Source organism: Alligator mississippiensis, chromosome 1 (assembly GCF_030867095.1).
Source record: "Alligator mississippiensis isolate rAllMis1 chromosome 1, rAllMis1, whole genome shotgun sequence".
NCBI lineage: Eukaryota > Metazoa > Chordata > Crocodylia > Alligatoridae > Alligator > Alligator mississippiensis.
The window spans coordinates 433,575,454-433,597,774 of record NC_081824.1 but is presented as its reverse complement, the minus strand read 5'-3'; the positions used below and the strand labels follow the sequence as shown (position 1 = coordinate 433,597,774).

Sequence of the window (22,321 nt, the reverse complement as noted above, 5' to 3'; positions counted from 1 at the left end):
CCAACACCCAGGCCTAATGAGGCTCCTTGTTCCAGATTTAAGCATGCCTCACTCCCAAATTACCAGCCCCCCTCGGGAACCTGGCAGGCTGAGTGAAACAACTCTGCAGGACAGATCTGCCCTGTGGGTAGGCCCACATGTTTGACATCCATGGTGAGGACCATTCCTGGGGGGATGAATCGGGGCAACCACCCTGGGCCCTGCACTTTGGGGGCCCTGCAGAGCCACGCAGAGCAGCCGCAGCGACACTCCCCCTGCTGCAGATGGCAGCGGCAGATTCTTCGTGTCCAGGGCGCGGAGCGGGGCCCCGCATGGGCTGATTTGCCCCAGGCTCAGGTCGGCTCTGCCCATGTTTTAACCAAATATAACATATTCAGTCCCAGTTTGTTTCCCATCACTTACTAAGTAACAAAACACGGGTTATCAGTTAAATTAATAAAACTGCTTAAATGCAAGTAAGTTTTACTGAATGCAGAAGGCAATCTAGTAACAGATTATGTGGAGAAGACTGAAGTATTTAATGCCTGTTTTACTTCAGCCTTTACAAATAAAGTTGGCTACCAAATGATAAGTGCAGTTGGCTGCCATGATAGGGAAGGAGATAAAAAGCCTAGAGTAGTGGAAGTGCAAAAGCTGGAACAGTTTTGCTAGGTCTGTATCAGTCCTGGCTTAGCCTCCCATAACAATTAAAATGTAGCAGCTGCTGCCTTTTTTTTTTTTTTTTTTTAAATGGGGATGTGTGTCCATACCCTCAATGAAGCTGGATGTTTTAAAGTCAGAAGGGCGGGATGCACCCTAGAGTACTGAAGGAATTGGCTGAGGTCATTTCAGAGCTACTGGCAATCATCTTTGAGAAGCTGGGGAGAATGGGTGAGGTCCTGGAAGACTGAAAAAGGGCAAAAAGGTTTATTTTCAAGAAAAGAAAGGAGGATTTGGGGACTTACAGAGCAGTCATTCTGATTTCCATACCTGGAAACATTATGGAGCAGGTCATCGAGCAGTCTATTCCTAAGCATCTGAAGGAGAATTAAGGTGATGCGGAACAGCCAGTAGAGTCACCATAAGCAATCATGCCTGACCAACTTGATTTCCTTCTATAAGGTGACATGCTCTGTGGATGGTGGAGAGCAGTGAATGCGATGCACCTTGACTTTATCAAGACTTTTGACACAGTTTCCTACATTCTCATTAACAAGCTAAAAAAACACTAGAGGTGCACTGATACATTGGTCTGATATCGAATCGGCACAGATATAAAGAAAATTGGCTGTATCAGAAATCAGCCTGATGTGGTCGATAAATGTTCTGTGCACGTGTGCAGCCACAGCACAGGACATGAGAGGCGAGGAGCACAGCCCTGCAGCTTGGAGACCTGCATCCAGCTTGTAATTCTGTTGTGGTGGAAGGGGAGGGAAGAGAGATTAAGGCCTCTGCAGTGAGGGAGGGAGTGGGGCTGGGGCAGGTGCTGCCCAGCCAGGGTGGGGTGGGGCACAGGACAGAGCACCGTTGCTACATGCACCGCAGGAGGACATGGGGGGGCGGGGCATATGCCCCCTGGATCTGCACATGGCAGGAACAGCCCAGTGCAGCCCTAGCCCTGGCCCCAGTCTGCCCTGCACAGATCCAGGGGGCACACTGGCCCCCACCCCCCACCCCGTGCCCTTCCAGGCTGTGCACAGCAGCCACCCCATGCTCCTCACATCCCCCAGACAAGATGCAGCTCCAGCCTGTGCCCTGCCCCACTCTAGCTGGGCAGCACCTGCCCTGGCCCCTGCCCCAGGGGATTGGACCAAAGTGAGGTGCCCCCTGCCTACTAGGCAACAACAGGGGGCACAATTCTGCACTGCTGCTGCACCTTAGTGCTGCACCTCACCTCAGTGGCTATGCTGGTGCAGTGTTGCCCCCTGCACCGGGTCCTGCCCACTGGGCTGCAGGGGTGTCTCCTGCCTGAGCTGGTCTGGCCAGGCCCCTGCCTCATGCCCAGCTGTGGGTACAGAAGTTCGGGGGGGGGGGGGGGGGGGGGACGACACACGGCGGGGCAGAAGCATGTGTCCTCCCATCACCCGTTTCCTTCTTACCTCATACCACTAGGGGGCGGTGCACCAGTAGAGCTGGGAAGGCTGCAGGCTCTATAAGGTGTGCATGTATACATACACACAAACACAATATAGAGCCTATATACACATTATAGAGCCTGCCCCGACCCTATCTATCTCCCTCCCTCCCTCCCTGCGTTTCATTTTAATTGTGGAAAAAATGCAGATTTTGGGGGTTTTAATGAAGGAATTTGCATTTTTTTAAATCAGAGAACCTGTGATTTTTAAACAGAGAAAACTAGGATCCCTGCTGATGTGGAGGATGCGACTGAGTGCAAATTTGCAAGTGGCATCAAGCTGGACAGTTGCAGTCACTCTAGAGCAGGGGTGGGCAATTATTTTGGCTGGAGGGTCACTTAACCCTGAGTTTTGGCAAGCTGTCAAGGGCCATAAGGGTACATTCCTTGTCAGACTGCTAAGCCCCATCCCTTGACAGGTGCCCCATCATCCCCTGGTTGCCATCTTGAGAACAGAAGTCTTGCCCATAAGCCCTGACCAATGCCACCAGAAGTCCCTGCCCTTGCTCCAGAAGTACTCCTTTTGGGAGGGGGATTTCCCATCTTGGAACCAGAAATCCCACCCTGTGACGTGGTTCATGTCATAAAAAGGTCCACCCACCCAATGCCAAACTTTGCCCAGCTCACTTTCAACACTACCATGTTGGTCTCAGAATCTCATGACCCCATCACATGGTCCCCGACATCAGAATGTAAACACTGCCCTTCTATAGGGCCTGCCCTCATGGTGCATGACCTGTCCCTGGGGTCCCAGAAGTTCTGCCCTCTAGACCATGAGGCACAGGCATGACCTATCAGGTAGCAAGGTGTTGTGACCCCTCTAACAAACTGCCACATCACCCTCAACCAATCGGTAGGGGTTTCAGGAGCCTCAGACCGCCCCGAGAATGGCGGCAAATCAGTCAAGTCGAGAGCCACAAACAGAAACTCTTTCAAAATAGATCATTTTAACAAAGTATATTTAAAAAACAAATCATATTCTTAAAATCCAAGGAGGATTATTCTGCACTGGTCCAGTCCTGTAGGGAACAGACCAGGAAAGCCAAGGCTGCAACTGAACTCCAACTAGCTTTGAGCACCAAGGACAATAATAAGACCTTTTTCAGATATGTGGGGAGCCGGAGGAAAAGCAGGGGCAACGTTGGACTCCTGCTGAACCAGATGGGGCAACTGACAACTGACGCCCAGGAAAAAGCCAACCTATTAAATAGGTACTTTGCGTCGGTCTTTCATCAGTCCCATGGGACGCCCATGCCTGCTACGGGACAGGGAAGTCTGGGTGAGGGTGATCCCCTGCCCTCCATTGATGCTGACTTCGTGAAGGAACATCTTGAGAAGCTGGATACCTTCAAGTCAGCTGGCCCTGACAATCTTCACCCTAGGGTACTCAAGGAGCTGGCGAGCATCATCCACGCTAGAGGCTGGGCTATCTTTGAAAACTCCTGGCGCTCTGGTGTAGTGCCCGAAGACTGGAAGAAGGCCAATGTGGTGCCTATCTTCAAGAAAGGGAGGAAAGTGGATCCAGCTAACTATAGGCCTGACTTCTATCCCGGGGAAGATCTTAGAAAAGTTTATTAAAGAGGCCATCCTTAATGGACTGGCCAACGCCAACATCTTAAGGGATAGCCAACACGGGTTTGTTGTGGGTAGGTCTTGCTTGACCAATCTCATTTCCTTCTACGACCAGGTGACCTATCACCTGGACAAGGGAGAAGAGATTGATGTCATATATCTTGACTTCAAAAAAGCCTTCGATCTGGTTTCCCATGATCGCCTCTTGGAGAAACCGGCCAATTGTCGCCTTGGGTCCTCCACGATCCACTGGCTGGAAAATTGGCTCCAGGGTTGGACCCAGAGGGTAGTAATTGATGGAAGTCACTCATCGTGGTGTCCTGTGACCAGTGGGGTCCCCAAGGCTCTGTCCTTGGACCCATACTGTTCAACATCTTCATTAATGATGTGGACACTGGAGTCAGAAGTGGACTGGCCAAGTTTGCCGATGACACCAAACTTTGGGGCAAAGCATCCACACCAGAAGACAGGCGGGTGATCCAGGCTGACCTGGACAGGCTCAGCAAGTGGGCGGACGAGAATCTGATGGTGTTCAACGCCGATAAATGCAAGGTTCTCCACCTTGGGAAGAAAAGCCCGCAGCATCCTTATAGGCTCGGCAGTGCTATGTTGGCTAGGACTATGGAAGAAAGAGACTTGGGGGTCATCATTGACCACAAGATGAACATGAGCCTGCAGTGCGATGCTGCGGCTAGTAAAACGACCAAAACGCTGGCTTGCATCCATAAATGTTTCTCAAGCAAATCCTGGGACGTCATTCTCAAATCTATGAAATCTATGAATAAAATGTGTTTATAGTAGATGTTTGATTTTTATTTTATTCTTAAAAATACTGTTGTCCTGATTTGTGGACAAGTTATATATTATATATATATATATATATATATATATATATATATATATATATATATATACACACACACACACACACACACACACACACACACACACACACACACACACACATAGAAAGAGAAGCAACTATATAATAGCTCAAAATAAAGTCTTATTTCATAGATTTCATAGACATTAGGGCTGGAAGGGACCTCGGAAGATCATCAAGTCCAGCCCCCCGCCCAAAGGGCAGGAAGTCAGCTGGGGTCATAGGATCCCAGCAAGATAAGCATCCAGTTTGCTCTTGAAGGTGTTCAATGTAGGCGCTTGAACCACCTCTGGTGGCAGGCTGTTCCAGACCTTGGGGGCTCAGACAGTAAAGAAATTCTTCCTTAAGTCCAGCCTGAAACAGTCTTCTCCACATCCTTTTTGAATTGTGGAGCCCAAAACTGGACACAGTACTCCAGCTGTGGCCTCACCAAGGCTGAGTACAAGGGGAGAATGATGTCCCAGGATTTGCCTGAGAAGCATCTATGGATGCAAGCCAGTGTTTTGGTCGCTTTACTAGCCGCAGCATCGCATTGCAGGCTCATGTTCATCTTGTGGTCAATGATGACCCCCATCTGGTTCCGCAGGGGTCCAATGTTGCCCCTGCTTTTCCTCCGGCTCCCCACATATCTGAAAAAGGACTTTCTATTGTCCTTGATGCTCAAAGCGTTATTCTTGTATACTGTGGGGGTATATGGTGAGGATTGCCCAAGCATTAGATCTCGGGAGCCTGCCAGGGGTAGGTAGGGGAAGGAGCATAGGCCACGTGCAGCAGAGTTCGTCCAGGCAGTGCGGGTGCAGTCCACCCTTCCCCTCCCCTCCAGCCCACAGCTGCTCCCTGTCACTCTGAATGAGGTCGAGCCCTACCCACTCCCACTCAGGGCAGCCAGGACTGGGCTCTTGCCTGGACCTACCCTGTGCTCCTGCCCGGACCTACCCTGTGCTCCTGCCCAGCGTGCACAGCTTCCTGGCAGAGTCGCCTTCCACCCACTCAGCAGCCCGCAGGTGGCTGCTGATCACACGGGGTGGGCAGAGTGGGTAGAAGGTAAGGCAGGAGCTCCCAGCTGCAGCTTCACCCTCATCCACTGCTGCTTCCCTTCCCTATCTGCTGCCCAACGCACTGCAGCAGGGACAGGAGGAGCCGCTGGAGATGGAGGGAGCTGAGCAGAAGCAGCCCCACAGGGAAGCTATGCGTGCTAGCCAGGGCCCTCTAAGAGGAGAAGGAGAGAGCACAGTGTGCGCTGCCCTGGGTGAAAGCAGGTGGGGCTCAGCCCCATGCAGAGCGCAGCAGTGGCAGCCATGAGCCAGATACCATGAATGGGTGTATGCCTGCCCACGAGCTGGATCCAAATCAGCTGGCAGGCCATATTTTGCCCACCCCTACTCTAAAGCAGCATTTCTGAACGTGTGGGTTACGACCCAAAAGTAGGTCACAAGAATATAGGAAAGGGTTACAAACAAACTTTAAAAATGGATTCTCCTTTAAGAGAGAAAAACGTGGGAAACCATGGCTTCTCGAATATATGGCTTCTTGAATGCAGGCTGGCAGAGTTCCAGCCTGCAAGAGGATACTTGGGGCCCCCGATACCCCACACACCCATCCTGTCCCGTACACTGGTAGGCTGGGACCTGGCAGCAGCAGGTTGGTAGTGAGGGGCACTGGGCTGGGACTGCCCATCAGTGTTTACAAATGGGTCCTGGTACAAAGAAGGTTGAGAACCACTGCTCTAGAGGGTAAGGCTGGGATCTAGAATGACTTCTCCAAACTGGACAAATGGTCCAAAAGAACAACTCAGTCAGATGAATTTCAACAAGAACAAGTGCAGCATCCGGCACTTGGGATGAAACAATCGCATGCTCAAATATAGACTGGGAAAGCAATTACCAGGCTACAATATGGCAGAACATGATCTGGGAGTCTAAGCGGACCATAAAGCTGCATGAGCCAACAGCATGCTTTTGTTGCAAAAGAGCAATGCAGTACTGAGCTGTATTAAAAGGAGATTACTTGCAAATCAAGGGGAGTGATTCTCCCACTCTTTGTGGCATGAGTGGGGTCCAGCAGAGATTGACAAAATAATGAGACCAGGAAACATGGCTTATGAGCAGGGGTGGGTAAAATATGGCCCGCTAAGCCATTCTATCCAGCCTGTGGGGCCCCTAAAAAGTTTTAGAAAATTAATATTCACCTGTCCCTGGTTCTTGTCAAAGATGACAGGAACAAGGGGCAGTAGGGCCCAGGGGAAGCCCCGGCAGTCTCCTGCAACAGCAGGGTCCACCCAACCCCACCAGCTGGAAGCCCCTCCCTAGCAGTTGCTTCTGGCCTGGGACCATTTGGCTCCTTGTGGCTGCACCGTTCCAGGAAACTCAAGTAAGGGGGATGGGGGAGCAGGGGAGGACCATGGGTATCGCCCCAGTCCTCGGGGCCAGGCCAGCTCAGCTCTTCTCCCTCAGGGCTGCACCAGCAGGGAGATGGGGAGCTGGCCTGGCTCCTGTCCTGGGCCCTACCGGTGCAGGCCCCGTGATCCCGCTGGCTCCCATGCCTGCTCACTCCCAGTGTCCCCCTAGCCCTGTGGTACTGGCCAGGAGGGAACAGCTGGTGCTGAGCATGGGGGAAAAAGCAGCTCCTCCCCACCCCATGGCTGGCGCTCCCTGCTGCAGCCGCTTGCAGCCACACAGGGCTGTCCTGAACAGGCACAGGCAGCCCCACACAGGCTGCAAGCAGCTGCAGCACAGGGCACCAGGGGGGCCGCTTTTCCTCATGCACACTGGGCAGCACAGAGGCAGCAGTGGCAGCTGCACCACAGCCTGCCATGGCATGAGCTCCAGGCAGGCAGCAGCAAACACTGCCCAGCGCGGCAAGTGGGGTTGGGGGGGAGGGGGGCGCTTTCTTCCGTGCCGTGCAGCTGCTGTTGCCGCAGCACAGCCCGGGCGGAAGAGCCCAGAGCTGGCGCGGGGCCCAGGCTGGCAGCGGCAACGGGTTACAAGCTGGTGCTGAGCGTGGGGAAAAGTGGCCCTGCTGGCGCCCCATGCTGCAGCTGCTCACAGCCCACATGAGGCTGCTTGTGCTTGCTCAGGACAGCCCCATGAGAACTGCGAGCGGCTGCAGCAGGGAGCGCCAGCTGTGGGGCAGGGGAGGGGCTGCTTTCCCCCCCCACATTCAGCACCAGCTCGTTCCCTGACAGCGAGCACAGGGTCGGGGCTGCCCCCCACCTGTACCAAAGGGCGGGGGGGGGGCGGCGTGCACTGGGAGTGAACGGACACGGGAGCCAGCGGGAGCACAGGGCCCACACCAGTGTCTTGGGGCTAGTGCTGGCAGGGACCAGAGCAAGGTATTAGGAGTAGAGGGTCCTGGCTGGCAGGGGCTCTATGGAGCTGGGCCAGCTCCCCCCTCTTCCTGCTGGTACAGCCCAGCCTGGCTCCACAGACCCCTGCCAGCCTGCACCCTACTCTGGGTCCCACCAGCACTGGCCCTGGGACACTGGTCCCAAGACATTAGGACACTGGTCCCAAGATGTTGACCAGCGGGCAGGGCACCTGTCAACAGGAAGGCCTCACATGCAGCCTTTGACAGCTTGCCAAAACCGAGTAAGTGGCCCTTCGCCCAAAATAATTGCCCGCCCCTGCTTATGAGGATAGGCTCAAAGTATGAGAGTTATTTGGTTTGGAAACAAGACAACTGAGTGCGATTCAATAAGTCTTTAAATAGCTGAAAAGGCAGTTATATAGCAGGATTTGATAACAGTCTTCAGATACCTGAAGGAAGGTTATGTGGAAGATCGATATAAAATTTTCTTTGTTGCTGCAGAGGACAGAACAAGGACAACCGTCTCAAATTGCAACAGAGGAAAAATCAGGATGGATATATTTTGAAGAACTCTCTCATTAGGAGGGTGGTTAAGCTTTGGAATAAGTTACTCAGTGTGGCTGTGGAATCTCCATCCTTGGATGTTTTAAAGAACTTGTTTGACAAACAGTTGAGTGGGATGGTTTAGTCAGTGATCGATTCTGCCTTGAGCAAGGGATTGGACTAGATGACCTCCCAAGGTCCCTTCCAACCCTACTATGCTGTGATTCTATGATCTTTCAGCACCACTGTCTACTTCGCAACTTAACTGTACAAGTCATTGCATCCGTATACTTTGTAACTTAACTGTGCTCAAACTGACCCAGAAAGAACAAACAGCTGTCAAAAGGCTGCTTGCTCTAAGAATCAGTGAAAATGAGGTGAGCCAGTCAATTTTGAGGCTGCCAATACCACAGCACAAGAAGCACTGTACTCAAGAGGCACAGTTTACACTATTTGGATAAGTGCATGGAAATTTTTGTCCTCAGGCTATTCACTTAAACAGGGTACTTGCTGGTTGTGCTCATATGAAGTAGACTGAAATATGTTCATCTATCAAATTCATTTCCACTATTCCAAATGCATGCTGCAGCCCAAACATCCATTCCAGCTAACAAAGCATTAAGACAGTACCCCAGTTTTATACATCTGTCTGCTAGAGATTTTAGATAACACCCACATAAATACTTACCATTTTATTTATCATCTATTAGAGCAACAGCAAGGTTGGGATAGACTTGGACAAACTTTCAGATGCAGTATATTCTTTTTCAAGTTGATACGGGTGATACAAGTTAGGATACTACCTAACTGTATCCAAGAAACTCTTTGGTTGCTTTTACTTATCTATCTTCAGTAATGAAACTCCAAATCATTTTCTGGATTGTCTAATGAATCATGTATCACTCTAAGTTTGAAGGAAAATGAATTTACTGCTTTCTTAGTTGTGACCTTTCACAGTTCCTGCTCAGATGGTTTCATTATAAATGTACTAAAATTAAATGAATTAAAAAAGCAAAAGGCCTCTTACTCACTGAAGTCATTGGTTATAGAAATCCTGTAAATGTTTGATTTTTTTTTTTTTTAAACCAAGGGTACCTGGCATAAATGCAGCTGGAGGGGGTAAAAAGCACCCTGTTCAAATTCGTAGATGACGCTAAGTTGTAGGGGGAAGTGGGCACGCTAGAAGGGAGAATTAGGCTGCAATCAGACCTAGACAGGTTACGGGGGGGGGGCGGATGAGAACAGGATGGGTTTCAACACTGACAAGTGCAAGGTACTGCACCTGGGGAGGAGGAACCAGCAGCAGACCTACAGGCTGGGGAACTCCCTTCTCATCAGTGCAGAGGCAGAAAAGGATCTTAGAGTCATTACTGATGCCAAAATGAACATGGGTCGAGTGTGGGGATGCAGTCAGGAAGGCCAACCATACCTTGTCATGCATCCACAGATGCATCTCGAGCAGGTCCAAGGAGGTGCTCCTCCCCCTCTATGCAACACTGGTCAGGCCACAGTTGGAGTACTGTGTCCAGTTCTGGGCGCCGCACTTCAGGAGGAATGTGGACAACATGGAGAGGGGCCAGAGGAGGGCCACTAGCATGATCAGGGGTCAGCAGGACAGGCCCTACGAGGAGAGGCTAAGGGACCTGAACCTGTTCAGCCTCCACAAGAGAAGGAGGAGGGAGGATCTAGTGGCCGTTTACAAACTAGTCAGAGGGGACCAGCAGGCATTGGGGAAGTCCTTGTTCCCCCGAGCACTACCAGGAGCAACTAGAAATAACAGCCACAAGCTGGCAGAGGGTAGATTCAGACTAGACTTCAGGAGGCGCTACTTCATTGTCAGGGCGGCTAGGATTTGGAACCAACTTCCAAGAGAAGTGGTGCTGGCTCCTACCCTGGGGATCTTTAAGAGGAGGTTACATGAACACCTTGCTGGGGTTGTTTGACCCCAGTACTCTTCCCCGCCATGGCAGGGGGTCAGACTTGATGATCTGCTCAGGTCTCTTCTGACCCTACCAACTATGAAATTCCCTTGAGTAACTTGTAGGTCATACTCAGAGGGCAATAACAATTTTACAGCACAACATACATTCTAGAGTCAATTGATACAACATCACCAAAAAGTTCACGCATGGATTATTAAGAAATATGGCATCTCAGGACTCTCAATGTTAAAATAAAGGACCAAGAACCCAAGGATCTGGGCTTCTTTTAGAAGTCTGTTTTAAGTTGAATCAAATCTAGACAAGTCCTTAAGTATGAATGGACTTCACACAAAAGCATGGTAACAATAAAAATAGTCATGGGTCAGCAAAACTGCTCTAACTTCAACCCTGGATGAAGCGGCTTTAAAGTTGGAGTGATTTTGCTACATATGAATTTTACTTGGCTCATTCACACAACAATGAGAACATAACAGCTGTTGCCCTTTTGAAATGTTCTGCTTTTGAAAGAGCTCCAAACTCCCCATGTACATATGTCCATACCCACACAGGGCCCTTTGCATGAGAGAAGAGTTAAGGAGTTGTACAGAAACGAAGTGCAGCGAGACAGTCTAGTTAGCATTCAGATGTTTTGGACATAAAGCTAGGGGTGCATGGAGCCCTTGGCAGGTGAAACGGGCAGCTCAGTCTGCAGGAACTTAGTATGTGACACTGGAAACTGACAAAATTTTCACCTTTCGTTTGTTATCTTCTGATAATGTAAATGCAGGAAACACTTTCTTCTGTTTAAAGAATGATAGACTGAAAAAAGTGTACACACTCTAAGGAAACAGCATTAGTCTCTTTTGCTGATACAGGAATACAAGTAAAGAACAAATACAAATATTCCATTCCCCTTCCAGAGGAAATCATGCCTGTGCTGAGACGTACTGTTAAAAAATGACACCAAATACATCTTTCTTTAAGAATAGTCTTTATACCAGCGGTTCTCAACCTTTTAAGCCTCAAGGCACCCCTCCACAACTTTCTAAATTTTATGTCACCACAGTTAAAAATCATATGTAGCTTGCTGGATTCAGGAAGAATGTGGAGGGGGGCCTTGGAGCTAAAAATGGTGAGAATCACCAATCTAGTTGGTATCAGTAAAGGGCCAAGAAGGCAGCACCTCACCCATGATCTGTTCTTGCCACTGTCTGCAACCTCCCAACCCCTGGTCTATACCTAAGGGAGCTAGGGCAGCCCCTGCTACTGAGGCTGCTCCTGCGGGGTCCCACATGCCAGTAACCACCACCTCAGCCACTCCTGCCAGCCCCAGGAGCATGGGAGAAGAAGTGGAGGGGACAAGCTAAGCAGGTTCCATCCGTGTGTCCACTAGCCTGCTCGCAGCAGAGTGCGCTGCTGGGAGGGCTGGGGGGCATCATAGGAACTGCCTGGGAATGGGGAAGGCAGCAGCAATGGAGCAGTCCTCAGAGAAGCAGCTGCAGGCACTGCTGGAGCAGCTGGGGCAGCCCCCCAGGGTGCCAGATGGGGGGGATGAAGAATATTTACTTCCTTGCACAGAAGAATCTCACCATAGACTTCTGTCGCTCTCACAGCACACCCTTTGGGAACCACTGAAGGTAATAAAACCTGTGTTCAGAGATAATGTGCTTGGGCTACAGCTCCACATGAATGTTACTATACTCGTTATATTATTTTTGCATACAACATGCCCCCTCCCCCAAATAAAATATACACCTTATTTTTGATAGGCAGAATGAAAAAAAAAGTTCTCTCTGAAGTTACGGATGCAGATAGCAGGGACAAAACCTAATCTTCAGATGACTAGCCCCAGGATGCACCACGAGCAATGGGCACTACGTAGAACAAGAAGCTCAAAGTAAGCATAAAGACAGCTCTGGGGCATTGCCTATACAGCTGCTCTCACCCCCCAGAGCAGGCAATTATTTTATCTGGAGGGCCACTTAATGAGGTTTGGTGAGCTTTACTTGCCCCACACCCTGGTCCCCAACTTGGGACCAGAAGTCACGCCCCTAACCCCTGACCTCTGGCACCAAAGTCCCTCCCCTGCCCCCTGGAAATACTCTTTTTTTTTTTTGGGTGCTGGGGGGGGGGAGGAAGGAGGAGGTTGCCATCTTAGAACTAGAAAAAAAACAAATCATACACTAAAAGTCAAACACCTTCTACAACATTTTAATTTTATTACAAAAATATTTTTGTCATGATTTGTGTTTGCATAGTGTATATGGAGGTGACTGCATAATAACTCAAAAATAAATTCTTAGTCCTTTATATTGTGTGCAGCGAGGGTGTGTGTGCACGCGTGGTATGGGAATGTGTTTAAGTGTGCATGGTGGGGGGTGTATATGTGGGGGTGATGAGAGAAGGGTGTAGGGCATTTGTGAGGTGTGACGGAGGATGGGGGGACCCCCCCACACACACACTTTCCATGGTGTGCAGCACTGGCAGGCAGCTGCAGCAACAGCAGGCAAGGACACTCCTGCCTGGTACAGGTGCTGCCACGTGGCAGCACACTATTTAGGCAGCACTGCCTAAATCGTGACATCACAGCAAGGAGTGCAGGGCCAGCTGCCTCCATCGCCAGGGCTCCCCACCACGCACATGTGGCTTCCACATTCACGTGCCACTGGAGGGAAGTCCCATGCACTGGAGTTGGCTGCTTTCACCATTCCCTGCCCCAGAGGTCCTGGGACTCCATGGGGAAATAGGGGCTGGGGCTCCCCTCCACTTCCAGTAGAGTCCCAGGACCTGCGCAGCAGGGAGTGGTGAAGGCAGCCAGTTCCAGTACATGGGGCTTCCCTCCAGTGGTGCATGAGTGAGGAGGCTGCACATGAGCAGAAGGGAGCCCTGGCAATAGAGGCAGCCAGCCAGGCTGCACTCCTCACCAGGATGTGCAGCGCTGGCCAAAGTGGCACACCACCGGGTGGCAGCGCCTGCACCGCGCACAAGCACCCCTGCCTGCTGCTGCTGCCTGCAGGGGCTGCACGCCATGGGAAGAGTTTGGGGGGTCCCCACACATCCCCACCCTCCCTCACACAAAAATCCTACCCACCTGAACTCTGTGCTGCTACCGCTCTGTGCTGCCACCAGTCCCAGCCCCATGCTCCCACTCAGCTGCAGCTCCCCTTGCTCCTGCTGCTTCCCTACCTGCTGTCCAGAGCGAGTGGCACACCGGGGAAGCCAAGCAGGCACCCCAGAGGCTGTAGCAGTGGCAGCAGCAGCAGCCCCGCCCAGAAGCTGCATGCTGGCCAAGCTGGGCCCTTTCAACTACAAGGGTGGGGGTGAGGCGCAATAGGGTATGTCAGGAGAGGGTGTATATATGGGTGCCTCATTTCCACCCTCGTGGGAGGAAGAGCTGGGTAGGGTAGAATCAGTTGGTGGGCGCCACAAGCCAGATGAAAATGCCTGCCAGGACGGAGTATTTTGCCTGCTCCTGCCCACAAGTATACTTGCTTTATTTGCCTTACATCCCAGTCCTATCTTTGAACCTACATGCACACCGGGATTAGCTCAGCAACTTCTACAATTACTATTTAAAACATTACACTGAAAATGAAAGTTCTATCAACTTGTTGTAATAGCTTCCTAAGATCTTGTTGCAATAGCTTCCTACTACATGAATCTAGTAAATTGGATTCACTTTCTCTTTCAAAAAGTAAAAAAGAGAGGGGCCTACACAAAAGTGTCACACACACATTCTCATTGACACTAGCATTAAAATCTTAACATAATATTATTTAAATGTTCATGCACTGCTAAGTAATTTCTACATTACTAGAATGCACTCCATTCATGGATCCAAATGTGTTCTTTAACTAAAGCATACAGCTTCTCTGTTTGCAGTCTTGGTTACAACTGTTTGGACCCATTTGCTTTTTCCACATTCTGGCAGAAATGCTGGCATGATGCATTCCAGGCTGATTCTGTTCATAGGCAGCCAAATTCTCCTGCCCAGGCATTAGTGGTTAACTCCCTCCTTTCTTACTACAAGGGCAAATACCCTGGCTATTGTCCGGTATGTAAATATTTTTTTTCCCCACAGTATACCCAGCACTAAATTACTCCTCTTTAGATGAATTAGGAAACTTTCCAAGAGGTCTGGACATATAGCTTGATCATACATCTTTAAGAATGCTTGAACAGATAAGCTGTGGCCTGAACATAAGTAATTTGCTGCTTCTCCAACTGCCAGTATTGCTGCATAAAAAAGCAGCAATCTGGAAAACTGCAACTATGCTGGCAGTTGGAGAAGCAGCAAATTACTTATGTTCAGGCCACAGCAAGGGAGAAGTCCTTGAGGTATGCAAAGTGTAAGTACACAGGAGTACAAGGCCAAGAAATTGAAGGCATGTATGGTTAAGAGGAACGTGGCCAGCACATTTCCCTAGAATCTTGAAATCAGGGATGGAAAACATGTATTTGGCAAGCTAAAATTACCCATGTGTTCTGAGGCTTCTGCCAGCTCTGTCCCACAGAGGTACAGACTACAGAGAAAAGCACTGAAATTACTGGCAGGAGTACTGATACCATTTCTTGATGGCCAGAGGGAAAATATGACAGGACACAGCAGCAGGAGCCAGGAAAACAAAGGAGGCACTCCAAAACCCCCTCAACTCCAGACTAAATAATCTCAGTTTTTTCCTCTCAAAAATCATGTTTCCCAGCACTCCAATCATTTTTGTTGCTCTCCTATGGACTCATTCCTGAAAGGTGGGGCCCAAACTAGAAACAATCCTGTAGGTAAGGCCTCACAAGTATTGAACAGAATCACAGAATGATAAAATCATAGAAAATTAGGGTTGGAAGGGACCTCAGGAGGTCAGTTAGACCAACCCCCCTGCTCAAAGCAGGACCCACCCCCAACTAGATCATTCCAGCCAAGGCTTTGTTGAGCCAGGCCTTAAAAACCTCCGAGGTAGAGATTCTACCACCTCTCCAGGTAAACTGTTCCAGTGCTTCACCACAGTCCAAGTTTTTCCTAATATCCTCAACCTTGTTCCGTCATCTGCCACCACTGCAAACAGTTCAGGGGAATAGAGCAGAAGAATAACTTCTCGTGACTTGAAGCTGGGTACATCAACTGGCTGATACAACCCAGTATACTATTGGCTTGTTTTGCCAATAAACACACACCCCGCCGATTCATACTCAGCTTGCAGTCCACTATAAGCCCCAGGACTTTTTCTGCAATACTACAGCATAACTAAATGTTCCTCAGTCTGTATCTCTGCATACAATCTGTCTTGGAACAAACACAGTCCTGCACATAACTGAAATTCATTCATATAATTTGGAATCATTTTTCTGGTTTATCAAGCTACAACCTCAATAAATCTCACAATATTCATCAGGTATTTTAGTTGATATGTAATAAGTTACATGTATGGAAACTTTGAGACATACATAGCCCCAAAGCAACCATGTATTCATGCTGTACAACTTTTGTTCCAACTACCATTTCCACTGTCATAATCCTGGTTGCTTCCAACATCAGGGCCTGACCCTACACACACCCACAAGACTAACATTGACATAAATTGGTCCCAAACTCAAAAGAGAACACCTATAACAAATGTGGCTATTGTAGTCTGATTGGGAGCCAAAGAGAAAGAGGAAGCATGCTCTTCCTTACCTCCCTCTCACCCCAAGAGAAATGAGGTCAGGTAGCTTACACGGGCAAAGAAAGAAAAAGCAGAAACAGGGAAAGAGTAGTTTACTTTAAAAAAAAAAAAAAAAAAAAAAAAAAAAAAATATATATATATATATATATAAAGGCGCAGCTTGCAGTGGCGGTTCCCATTGCTGCTTGCACCCTGGGATGGCGAGGGGGGGCTGTGTGCCCCCAGATGTGTGCTGGGAGAGTGGGTGGGCTGGAGCCAAAAGCTGCGTGGGGCTCTTCTCAGTGGGGGCTGGGCTTGGAGTGAGCATCAGCAATGCTGGAAGGATGCTGCAGCCACCCCAAATTTTGCCACAGCTCCGCTCCCAGCTCCACACCACCTGGCACAGCCTGGCTCCATGTCCTGCTTCCACCCATGTTCTGGGAAGAGCTGAGGCTGCGGCTGGGAGCAAAGCTGCAGCAAAATCTGGGGTGGCTGCAGCCCCTCCCAGTGCTGCCAGCATGTGCTGTGAGCTCAGCCCCTGCCAAAAAGAGCCCTGTGCAGCACCGACTTCAGCCTGCCTGCCCTCCCAGCGCAGATATAGGGGGCACCCCCGCACCCTCCCAAGGTGCAAGCAGCAGTGGGAGCTGCCCCCGCCCCCTCCCACAAGTCGAGCCTGTCCCGCGCCCCTGCCCCCTCCCTCCTTCACAGTGGGGGTGTTGATCTGCCCCCCCTCCCCCCCCACACTCCTTCTTTCCCCCTTTCCTTTCCAACTTACAAGCTGGAAGCAGCTCTCCATGGTGCCTGCTCCGCTCCGTGTTGCACTGCAGCTGCGCACAGCATAGGCATTTATTGGACAAATTATCAGCCCCATCGGGCCAATATCTGATAGAGAAAATTTTCTTTATATCAGTATTGATCCAATATTCAACTGATGTATTGGTGCACCTCTAGTATTTGTTTACCCTTTAATGTTGTTTTTCCTCCTCTTTTCCTACTACTCCTCTGGCATGGCCCAGGCTATCACTTCAATACAATCATTTTCAGATTTTATATAAGAAAAACATTAACAATTTTAAAACATAAGACCAACCTATTGCCGAGTCCAGGCTGAGCGTCTGCAGTTGCTGGACTGAGCCATAGGTAGGAAGACAGATGGGTAGACCAGAAGGAAACATCATGGAGCAGAAATCTGGGAGGGACAGGGTCTAAACAGAGAGATCTAGGACTCACAAAAGTATAACAGAACCATACTCCCCAGTTTTCAGAATTCTAGAGTCTTTAGACAGGAGACAGAGGCAACAGGTAAAAAGAAGATATAAAATGGAGGTCAAAGGCATCAAGAAGGCAGAGACGGAGCAGAAACAAATTAAAGTTCTCCCCCACCCCTACCCCCCATATCCTAACCCCACTTCCCCTCCTCCCACCTGCCCAATTTGGTAGGAAGCCCAGTTTAATTGGTCTTCACAGTTCTGTTGGAGTATGGCTTCCTTCTTGAAAACTTTCAACTTGATTTAAAATAGCAACAAACTTTTTTTTAAGGACCGAATTTTAAGTCTGTAAATGGAAAGTTAATGATTCCAGCTGGTTCTTTGCTGTCATATACGCTTCATAATTTTACATTTTTATACTGGAGTAACACCCTAGTGGCCCAGTCAGGATCAGGGTTGCTGTATTAAGTGCTATATAAAATAGCAGATTGCTTGGCTCCTGACCAGCTTAGTATTTCTCATTCAATCTTAATTTCATCTTCTTGACTTGTTCTGTAATATTAATGCAGTGTGGGATGCATACAGATGAATTTATACCCTGTTTATTAATAGGCACTAAAGATTTCAGAAGTTCAAGACCATATTAAGATGTGTCATTCCTCAAGTTCTAACTAACATTTTTGTAGCAAGTATTATGTTTCAATAGAACTGGAAAGATTTGCTTTTCATGATACACTCTTCATTAAATGGTGGTGTCAGTTAATATAAGTGCAGTTTAGGACTTGCAATTTTGTAATACATCTTGTAAACATACTTAAATGCCAGTAACATGCTTTTTCTTTTTTTGGTAGTGAGTAGTGTTGTTGTTTGTTAGTGTATTGCAAATGGAAAGTCCTTAAATAGAAAATCTAATTTTCTAATCTATGGTTTATAAAAATCCTTCTTCAAAATTGAGTGTATATAGTTTTGTGGAACCATGCAGGGTCAAGTATTTGCGGGTGGGAGGGAGACAGCAGATGGGAAGGAAGAGATGAGTCAAAGCTGATCTGTATGTTTCAGATGTAGGAAGAATTTGGAAGAGGGAGCTGGAAGACTGCCACCTCTACTATGCAGCAGCTAGTTTGTGGTGCATTCTGTATGGTGATTGTGCTAGTAATGACTCTACAAATGGTAACAGACTCTACACGTGGGAAAACTATTAGTAGCTTTAAACTTAGGAAGTGTGTTACAGGTATTACATATAGGCCCAACTTTGAATGACAGACAATGCAATTTGTGTGTATTAACTTGAGCATAGCCTCAGTTTTGCTGTTCTCCTGAACTTAAGAGCTAGCTCACAGACTTTCTTTGTTGACCTGAAGCTTTCTGCCAGCCCCATTTTAGTAGTCGAGTTAAAAATAAAACAACTTCTTAAACATATGTATGTTTATATAAATAAACTTCTGGAAACCTCAACTACATGTATATTTTAAAAGAAAACTATATTTCCTGAAAATGTAGTAATGCGTGTGTTCTATACAAACATGAATCTTCATCCACCTGTAGACTATGATGGGCTAAAAATGCTTTAATGAACTAATGAATAGCTCAATAGTCTTCTCAGTGTCTTGAAAACAGAGCATTTTGTTGCCAAACAGGAAATCTGAGTTTAGAAGTGTGTTTCCATACACATGCAAGAAACCCATTAGATGCACTCAGAGAGGTTGACAGACTATTTTTAGGATCATGACATGACTCGCATTATTTTCACTGAACTTCTTTGATCAGATGTTCAAGGTATTGAGCATCTAGTACTTCCACATACCTCAACTGTAGTTCTGTGTGTTTCATAATCCTAAAAGTCAGGCCCTAGAATTTATTTGGATGCTTTAGTTGAATAGCACCATGATTACACCTGCATTATCTAAAATTTGCAACTAGTGGGGGGTGGTGGGGGAAAAATCAACTTTCCTTAATCTCTTGTTACATGCCTTCATTGTGACCTATTCTAATCTTATTTCCTGGCACAATAAATGGAATTAAACTAAGTAAAGATAGATACTGAACACCTTGTTTCTACTTTGCACTCAATAAAGCAGGCAACATTCACCCCAGTACAATACTAAATCTAGAGAGAATAAGCTCTATTCCCATTCCAGGTTTTACTTCCTTATCTCCCCTTTTCCTTACCCACCCATCTTCAGGGAACAGCAAGAGTCTAAGCCACTTGTTCAGAGGATGATTCCAACAGCTGAACTAAAACAGGGTGCAGCAATGGACAGATGTAAGTGAAACAAAGCATGTAGGGAACCACAACCAACAAATGGAAAAATCCATTTTTATATCAAGCTGCCATTGCTCAAAGCAACCCTTAAAATGGAACCAATATACTTATTTTCAGTTAAGATGATGCCACGATAGTTGACTAAATAAACAAACACACTGATATTAAAAGTTCAAAGGGCTTGTCAACATTTATATCTCGAATGACAAAATTAAAATCTAAGTCTTTCTCTAGTACTCAGATTCACTTTGGAGTAAAATGCTATCTGTATAACAAACAACCCTATAACCCATTTTCACTCAAAAAATGCAAATAGATTTAACTATTCAAATAGCCATTTACTGTTATTAAACTTCAGAATTTTGGTTTCTACACATGAAATGAATCCAGCAAACTACAACATTTATGTAATATACAACTTGTAATGCTATTATAGTTGGTTAGATATTAAACAAGAACTTACCACAGTGGGGTTACCACTGCTTATCAACTGGCTGACTTCATGGAAAATGCTCTTGCAGTCAATTGATTTGTCTAATGATCCTCGTTTCACTATGACTGCTACTGCTAACAGAATCTGCTCCCGTACGTACTTTTGAAGGCTGCAAACATAACAAAAATATTTAGTTCTTGCCGTTAATTTGAACACCACAAGACTCCTATAAAACAAAATTTGAAAACTGATTTCTTTTTAAATGTACAATATGAAAACTTATATTAAAAAACTGGCTACTAATATTAACCAAGGATTAAGCAATTAGAAATCACTAGCACTGAAATGCTTTCTATCCATTAGCAGAGGAAGATTAAAACAAAGGCAAATGAGATGTATGCAGAAACTTATGCAGGTATTTTGGAGGCACTTTTGTCAGTACGTACTTAGGCCTTTGTAAGACATAGGTTAGAAGGAATGTTCGCAGTGACTCGATGCTACTTTTTTCCAGGAGAATCCATTCTCTTACAACTGCTTCCATTATCGCTGTGGCAGCTTGAAAAAGGACATAGTCCACTTTACTAGTTTCTGTTAAGAAAACCAAAATCATTCAGTTACCGGATGATATACGTTCACTGCTCACATTTGTTGAGCAGAAAAAAAATCTCTCAGATAAATGAAAACAGTTAGTTGTAGTTCTGTGAAGTAATTTTGCTTCAAGAGTGAGGTCCCCCATAAAGGCACCTCAAATGTATAATAAGATCAATGACCACAAATTAGCAAATCATCATGTATTATCCAAGGTAAGATTAGAACCTAATAAGGCAACTGGCTGGACAAGGAAGCAGGGACTAGGATGAGGAGTAGGGATGGGAACAGACAGGATTGGGCAATGAATGAGAAGGGAGTCCTGTGGGAAAAATAGTATATGAACTTTACACTGAGTAAAGATTATTTCATAAGGGTATGTGCAATAGAAGCTGAACTGAAATTATTAAGAAAATTTTGACATTTCCTCTTCCGAATGGCTTGACTTTGCAAACTTAATTTTAACATAGTTGTGTGCATCTACGTCTGTACCATGTAAAAGCTGTCAACCTTACCCCTGTAAGTTTAAGAATCAGTCCCACTTTAAAGTATTTAACAAGCATTTAAAGTAGAAATTTGTTTTGTGATTAGGGAGGAATAAATAGCATAGGATCATTTACATTACAAAATAATTTCAAACAAAGGACAGCATTGAAAGCTAATCATTTACTTAGCTGCCGTGCACAGAGTACAAGCTTCCATATTTACCATGAAAGAGCTAATCAGATCTCAATTTCCTGTTAAAGTGTAGGAGACACAGGCACTCAGGCATTAAAGCAATGAGTGTAACATAAGTAAGAGACTAGACAGGAGGCTAATAAATTACTATGTAGCATAATTTGAAACTGAAAAAAGAAAAAAAAAAAACAGAATCTGAATTTAATCTGGTATTAGCAGATCGCTAATGTCAACGCCTATTTAATATTTTTTAAAAAATTCTGGGTAGCACTAAGGAAAGAGCAGCATGGAGACATGTGGTTATGGAATAGCGAGGGGACAGTAGTGAGCAAGCTGGAGGAGTAAGGAACTGTAAAAAAAAAAAAAAAAGACTGCAGAAAGTTAGCTACCAAGGCCAGAAATGCAGGCTTGGTTAAGAGAATTGATGGTTTGTGAGGAGCACAGCTGATTAAGAAATAATTTTAAAAGCTTACAATATTCAGATGTGCACTGTAGCACCCATTTAAGATTTAGCATAAAGTGATAAACCAATTTAAATCTATTGAGTTTAATTGGGTAAAAGAGTATTCGGTGATTATTAAAAACCAAAGCAGAAGCTTACACATAAGTGGGCCAAATTAGTTTCAACATGCTAAATTTTAAAAAATTCTTTAGTTTATTAATTTAAGAAAATATAAAGTTATTAAAAATAGAATCTTTTCCACAAAGAACCACATTTAGCCCCAAAATTGGAGACATCAACAGGATTGAGACTTCCAGTTCCACAGGGCAGACATCCACAATGTAAGGCAAGTAAGTAACTGGTAGGAAAGTATGCTGTTATCCTCCTCTAGGCTAAGTACAGAAAGTCAAAAAGCTCGAGGCAGAATCAGATTCAGTCTAGGCAGCTTCCTCGAAGCTGCGTAGGTTGAACTGATACAACCAACTGAACTGACATTCAGGAGAGTTGGGAAAGGCAGGAGAGGCCTGCACTGACCCTGACTAGTAGGCAGGGGGCGCTAGAGCACACCTCCCAACCTGCTGGCCATTGCCAGCCCAGCCAAGTGGCCCCAGCTGACTCCCCAATACATGCCTACAACCTCTGCTGTTTCCCCACACGGGGTTAAGAAGCCCCCTGCCCAGGTGCTGGCCCACCTTGGGGGAGCCTCCCCCTTCAGGGAGTTTCCCCCAGCT

The 22,321-nt window shown here is 47.0% G+C and overlaps 1 protein-coding gene across 2 annotated transcripts in view; it reads right to left on the bottom strand.

Moving 5' to 3' along the window:
- XPO4 (exportin 4) overlaps positions 1-22,321 on the bottom strand; it is a 144,616-nt gene that overhangs the window by 89,277 nt on the left and 33,018 nt on the right. For both annotated transcript variants that reach the window (XM_059720556.1, XM_059720547.1), the window contains exons 3-4: positions 20,329-20,470; positions 19,913-20,051 (exon numbers count right to left, since the gene is read on the bottom strand). In XM_059720556.1, coding sequence (XP_059576539.1) covers positions 19,913-20,051; positions 20,329-20,470 — 281 coding nt within the window. The remainder of the gene's footprint in view (positions 1-19,912; positions 20,052-20,328; positions 20,471-22,321) is intronic.